At 43.4% G+C, this 6883-nt stretch overlaps 1 protein-coding gene across 1 annotated transcript; it reads right to left on the reverse strand.

The window, feature by feature from the left end:
- Positions 1-1517: 1517 nt before the first annotated feature.
- On the reverse strand, positions 1518-6424 carry EIF3F (eukaryotic translation initiation factor 3 subunit F). The gene is made up of 8 exons (XM_084210374.1): positions 6129-6424; positions 5933-6003; positions 5720-5799; positions 4565-4702; positions 3393-3484; positions 3047-3183; positions 2799-2912; positions 1518-1928 (listed from the first exon to the last, which is right to left on the reverse strand). The coding sequence occupies exons 1-8, from the start codon at positions 6406-6408 to the stop codon at positions 1851-1853; spliced, it is 990 nt and encodes a 329-aa protein (XP_084066500.1). The 5' UTR covers positions 6409-6424; the 3' UTR covers positions 1518-1850.
- Between the last annotated feature and the right edge of the window lie 459 nt (positions 6425-6883).

The following is a 6883-nucleotide window of genomic DNA, read 5'->3' on the forward strand; positions in this document are numbered from 1 at the left end:
CTCTGCTTTGCAGAGGAAGGAAGACATAACCTCAGTCCCTTATCACATATCTTCAGTATTAGTCTTCAGTACTTGCAAGGACTGGCAAATGCCACAATGATCACAAATTGTTGTTCTCAGAACCTTGCATTTTGTAACACAGGTTTTTAACACTCTAAAAGCTGAATAGCTTTCTTTTAATGTTTTTCCCTTTTCCTAAAAGGGAGTGACACAGAGTTTCCTGTAGAGGAGAGATCAGGGAAAGAATATTTTCTTTCCCCCCCCGCCCCCCGAACTTCTTTGCAATAATTGCAAGACTTGTCAACCTTTGCTGCTTCCTCTTTTCCACCACTTGATGCCATGTCAAAACTTTCTTCAAAAAACACTGTGATCTGAAAATTTTGAAACATTAAATGGCTGAATTTAAGAATATTAAGTTTAAAAAGGAGAAAGAAAAGCAAAAATTTTTTATTCAGACTAATAAAAAAACAGAATTGAGTTTTAATACTTATTTAATGCTCACAAATAACATTTTCAATGATGTGAGGATCTTTGCTGGACCTTCACTTCTCACTTATGTTGGCCTTGCAAATAGGACTTAAAATTTAGCATTGAGTCCCTGGGGGAACTCTCTAAATTGGACCAATATAAGATCTATAGATTTGTAATCTGAGTCTTTTTCTTGGATTTTGGAGAACACTCTCTTTGCATACTTCAATTTCAAATTCATTCACCAAACTAGATACAGTCCTTGGTAAGGTGGGAACAGTTTTGTTGTAGAAGAGGGATGCTTTAACTCTGTTAAAGCAGAGTACCCCCTCAGCACAGCTGAACTGTAAGACAGCCTTCTGAAGGTAATGTTATTGGCAGAGACTGTGCAAAGTTACAGCTGATATTTGTACTGGCTTTCTTCCAGCTGGAACTTACTTAACATGAAACATATATTGGGGAGAAAATGGGCTTTCTCTTCACATAATTTTAGCAGCAGTACAGCATTATGAAATAGAAAATTCCTATTTGGCAACACCCAACTTTTAACCTCAAATCTCATGGATTGTCATTTTGCTGTCCTTTTCTTCTTTGGCAAAGATGGAAACTCCAGTAGCCAAGCTTGTTTAGCTGCAAATGCTTTTCAAACTCTTTTACCATGAACTCAGCTGCTGGCTTTAATTAAGTCTGAACTCCCCCTTTACGAGGGGCTAATGCTATTGACCTTTACTTCTTTTCCCAAACAATCAGAAAATACTTATATGCATAGAAGTGATACCATAAACTGAATTTACTGTCTCACAGTCTGTCAGTACCTTGCTGAGGGGATATAGACAGCACCACTAATAAACCACAGACTATTCTGCAGTCCGTCGTGGTAAAGCATATTATATGCAACATAAATCTCCACACTTTCAGTGTGCTTTAGCAGTTGGAAAAAAAAACCTGCAAAGAACTGGACTTCCCTCCCATCCATTCTTTCTTTCCTGATGCCATCTAACCCCCCCCCCCCTTCAAAAATGGATTCATTACACAATAAATGAGAAAGTTTTTTTCTGGACAGAAGCCAGTTGTTGCCACTGCAATGGAACTTTTATTCCAAATACATTCTTACAATAAAGCTGTATTTTGTTATACAAGTAGACAAATCCACAAGAGATAAGATCTTCATATTCCACTTTAAAATACCAGGCTCAACAGAACTGCAGCTGCTCCCATTCACTTCCTAAAACATGTCAGGGGACTTCAGAGCAATGGAAATAATGATGTAAACCAAGTCAGGTAGGTCATTAAATTACAGTCCACAGAAATTTCTAACACCACAGAAAAGTGTATCTGCTCATTCTTCAGGCTCCTTAAAGTATAGGGTGGCAAAAGTTTCTTTATAAACTCAGAAGTTTTTCATTGAGAGCAATCTGTGACTGTGTGAGATTTGCCAAGTAGGTTACCATCAGCAGGTCCTGAAAGGGAGAGGAAGAAAACAGTGATCAGAAATATTAACAAATTACAGCTTATTAGCTATAATAATTATTAGCTGAATAATAATAATAATAATAATAATAATAATAATAATAATAATAATAATAATAATAATAATAATAATAATAATAATAGTAATAATAGTAAGCTGAATTTTTAACATCTGTAAAGCATTTTACAATCAGCTACAAGAAATATTGTTAGTCCTGAAAGTCCTACCGTGAGGAATGCTTTCCTTGCAGGAAGCTTTTGGTATTCCTGGCATATGAAACACTGCTTGTGAAATTTTAACTCTGAGTTCACCCATGTTAACCAGAGAAGTCAAAGGGTATAAGCAAAATTAAAAATTAGTTCTGGTCTTACAGACTGTGGGTGAACAACACATTCAGAAACTGAAGTTTTCTAAAAATCTGTTAGAGAAATCAGGTAGCATGCTAAAACCCTGTTCATGTTTGTAAGTGTTATGCAGAGAGACAGAACTCTAGCTCAGGCAAAAGAATCTGGCAAGTCACCAGTTATTGCTGAAATAATTTTTTTTAAGTTTGGTAATTCATACTGTCCAATCAATATAAAAGAAGAATTGGTACTGGTTTTCAGATGACTTATCTGCAGGAGTTAGCAAAACTCCTAAGTCCTTAAAAATGAATACTTTTATCTGCAGTTGCTTTCAAGATTATGCTGAGCTTCTTTATCCACCTCAGCCTTTAAAACATCAAATTACTGACAATAAAAAAGCTGTATTAGCTATTAGCATGTTTGTTTGAAAAGATAGATCATAGGCAAATTTATGTCTGTATGAAAAATTTTCAAAATTGCTAGGAAGGCACAGAAAAAATTAATGAAGATCTTACATTGATATTGCTGTTCAACATGGTCTCAAAGTCCTCTGGTGAAATCTTTGGCACCTGGTTAATAAGATCCATCAGGAAGCGCCCAACAGTGTTGTCAGCAGCCACTTTGCCAGACTAAGCATAAGAAACACACACTTCAGCATAAGTGGAACTCAAAGTTTATGGCCCAGAAAGAGAAATAAAGAGAAAACCAAGATGCACAAGTTAACATCAAACTTTTTTCCTGGCTGATAGAAAGCTGGCCTTACCAGCACGTCCTCGGCGTACTGCAGCACCATGGTCAGGGTGTCCTGGATCCTGGCTGACGCCGACCCCACCTGCTGTAAGTCACTGGACAAGCCAATCACTCGGTTGGGGCTAAAGCAGGTCTTCATTATAAGATCCACTGAAAGCAAAAGGAGGATCAGTGAAAAAAACTGACTGCCACAGATACCAGTTTAAACCCTTAACTTGCTGAGGATTTTTTAGGTCAGTTTCAGCAAGACAGTCTGATTACCAGTAAAATTCCCAGAATGGCAGTCTTACCAAGGTAGAAGAAACATTGGAACATTGCCACAACAATGGTTATAACTAAAATAGGAAGAAAGCATTCACCTCCTATCCGCTCTGTATCATAGTAAACATATTTCACTGTTAAAGGTGTGAACATCACGCCCATAGTTTTACCAGGAACTCCCATTGGGGCACTAGGGAAAAAAAAAGAGAACAACAAAACGTTTGGACATATATAAGGGAGGAAGGAAAAGATTTCCATCTCAAAGATCTCTGTTAACACTAAAGCGTGAACACGAGTACATTACTCATTCTCACCAAAATCAGCAATTTTAAGACCCAAGGATAACTGAGGACAGGAAACCAGTTCTGGCATGCTATTTTAATTGCTCTTTTTCATCCAAGAATACTCCTAGCTGGTTTGACATCACCATGAATGCATGAAGAACTATCATCTTAACCAAAGTACCTTCTTGCTTTCACAGAAAGTGCTCTTCTGTCCTGAAATACTTCACACTTCAAGAAATGACTGAAACAATGAGCAATATGACAAAATTCAAGTACAAAGCACTCTCAACACCTTTATTATACCTATTATTCTAAGTACTTGAAGTCCATTTAGGCTTTAAGTAAGATCTCATGAACAGTTCCCATTTTAAAGATGCACAGTCAAGAAGCAGTACTTTCTCTACAAAGAAAACGTTTTTTTCCTTACAGAGCAGAACTCTTCAGCCAATACTGGGAGGAATTCAGTGAGGAGGAAGAGTTTAATTTCTTATTATTTAATCTCCATTGTTAATTGATAAGAATGATGGGGTTAAGGGGAAGAAAGACCCATCAAGAAGATGCTGTTTGAATTGTTTTAACCACACTAATCCTCCAACTTGTGTAAGCACACTGCCGAGCAATAAAGCGCTGTGGCTACAGGCTAGCATTCAGTCAGTGTAATGGAAGTTAGTGACATTACTGCCAGATGTATGAACCCTGTGAAATATCCCAAAGATGTTCTGAAAATTGTTAATTAAGTCACAATTCCCCACCCCAACGACGTTCTAGTTAATGAAGTCTTTAAGCCTATATACAATGGTCAAGACATTCCAATGAGAAGTTGATGCCATGATCCCTGGCTCACCACTATGTTTAACTTGTTCAACTACTGCACAATATTGTCCAAGAAAGGACGCTGTGCCCCACTACATTCCTTGTTGCCCTGATGGGGCATCTCTCAGCAATTCAGATTACTCCCCTCCCAGAAAGGCAGCCTCCCAGAGTACCTGACATAGGCTTTAATGCTCATGCGTGAATTCTGGAGACTTGTGTCCACAGTGAGGTGGATTGGATTGTGTGCTTCCCGGCTGTAATACTCATGGATCAGGACTGAGTGCTCCGTGATGTCATGACCTGTTGCATACCTTCGAAAGAACACATGTTGAAGAGCCATCCTTCCAACATTCAAGTGCCCAGTGTTTTGCATTGTTGGTATTTAACAGGTTTGTATCCTAAACCACCGATTTCCAAAGACTGAGATGTAGCAGCATACTAAACATAAGTTTTTACTTTATGGCCACTTGTCCCTAAAATTGTAGGAATCACAGGCTGAGCACACCCGCCATAAAACATCAGTAAATTGACATGAGACACCCAATATTCAGTTATCTGTCACTGTGTTCTATACCAGCTTTTTCCATCTACGTATGTCAAAGCATACCAGACAAACTTGGACGAATTTTGTCATCCACAAATCACACATTCCTCTGGAGGAGGTCTAACTTGTTAATCTAGCTCCTTTAAATGCCCTACAATTAGCATCTCACATTCTCAGGCAAACTCCTGTCACTGGAACTGTACTCTGCTGAGCCATTAGAAGGCTGTTGAGGAAGCTTGCTACACAGAAAGAAAATGAAGCCATTTTGTAGGCATGAAAAGAGTGATAAACACACTGTGTCACAGACTCTGTTCCCATAACGCTGTACTGATCTTGCTTCACATCCCACACACAGGTTACTTCCAGCAGAGAACTAAGTACTCAAACTGGTATCAGTGATTCCTCCTAACACCTTTGCTACATTAAAAGCCTCTTTTGTATTCTCCCTTCTTTCGAACCAGTTAATTTCCATGGTAAAGGTTGTAGTACACGAAGTAAGTTATTCTAACAAAGCTGGATACACATTCTCTAACACGACTCCACTGTGGTACCATGCTAGACATAAACAAAACAAAATCCTTTATGTCTCCAATACCGTCTCTTCTTTTCATGAGCTTCAGGAGCTTTACCACTGACTGTGTAACAAGAGTTGCAAGCTATGACTGTCACAGGCATTAGTGCTTCTGCTTTTCCATCTGTGACAAAGTGAATTAGGTATTTTGACTAGTTTGAGTAATCAAGAGAACTACCTGCATGTTCATGTTCTTGCAGAAGGACAACTTACCAGCCCAAGATGATCTCGCTAGGAGACACCTTCTTGTGCAACTCATACATGTTTTTGGCAAATTCCATATCCACAGCCACCTGCGAAACGGGAGACAGCTGGTTACACGGTACCTAGCCCGGAGAGCAACACGGGCACCGGCCGCCAGCAGCGGGAGCGCGGGGGTCGCGCCCCGCCGAGAGAACCCCCATTCCGCACGGGCCGCCTCCGTACCTCATCCTCGGACTCGTTGTGCGGGACGGAGAAGCAGTTAGTGACCTCCACCGAGTGCTTGTCCACGGTCCCTGCGGGAGGGAGAGGGAGGGAGAGGAAGGAAGGGAGGACAGCGGGTAAGGGGGGCGCCGCGGACAGGGCGGGCGCTCCCCCCGAGGCCGCGGCAGGCAGGGCAGGGCAGGGCGGCGCCTCTCACCCAGCAGCGTCCCGATGACCCGCGCCGCGCCCTCGTTGCGCCGCTCGAAGCTGTCCACGATGGAGGCGAGCACAACTGGGTGCAGCCGCACCACGCGGCCGCCGGGGAAGGGGCCCGAGAGCGCGGCTGACAGGGGTGTAGCTGGTGGCGGGGCCGGCGCGGCCGGCGGAGTCGGCGTGGCCGCGGGGGGAGCGCTCCCCGCCGGGGCGGTGGGAGCCGCCGTTGGACTCTGCGGTGGAGCGGCCGCGGGAGGAGCCGCACTGGGAGCTGTGGCCGCCATTTTGCAAGAAAGAGAGGCTAGCTCCTCCGTACCGACAGTAATTGGCTGAGCTGAACGTCTGTCATGCAACGCTGCTTTCCTATTGGCGAGAAGGGCGAGCTGAGGCTATCTGTTAGCCAATCCTGGAGGCGCGATGAGGGGAGACGTTCTGATTGGAAGAGGCGCGCACCGTCTGTGACTGAACCTCACTCTTGTTCCCACCCTCCCGGGGCCGGAAAGTTTCTTAATTGGGCTCTCGCCTTCCCCGCCTCCCCGCTGTCCGCTCTCTTATTGGCCAGCAGCGCCCTCCCCGCCGTCTTTAATGCCGTTTATTGGCTCCGGACATGCCTCTCAGTGCTGCGTAGGGGGGTAGTGGGGTTGTGCCTGGTGCGAGGCGCTGCGGGGGCTGGGTGAGCGCCCTCGTGCGGGCGGGCTGGGCACGGCAGGGCCGCTGCCGCGGGGCTCGGGGCGCCGTGAGGGCGCAGGCGGCCGGTGC

Source organism: Fringilla coelebs (assembly GCF_963513975.1).
Source record: "Fringilla coelebs genome assembly, chromosome: 8".
NCBI lineage: Eukaryota > Metazoa > Chordata > Aves > Passeriformes > Fringillidae > Fringilla > Fringilla coelebs.

What these genes read in the sequence shown, in the direction of transcription:
- EIF3F (XM_084210374.1), bottom strand. Translation starts at nt 6,408, where the DNA reads ATGGCGGCCACAGCTCCCAGTGCGGCTCCTCCCGCGGCCGCTCCACCG. An exon ending in GGTCATCGGGACGCTGCTGG is followed by an intron (nt 6,004 to 6,128) that starts GTGAGAGGCGCC and finishes TCCCTCCCGCAG; the next exon opens with GGACCGTGGACAAGCACTCG. An exon ending in AGTACGCCGAGGACGTGCTG is followed by an intron (nt 2,913 to 3,046) that starts GTAAGGCCAGCT and finishes TCTTATGCTTAG; the next exon opens with TCTGGCAAAGTGGCTGCTGA.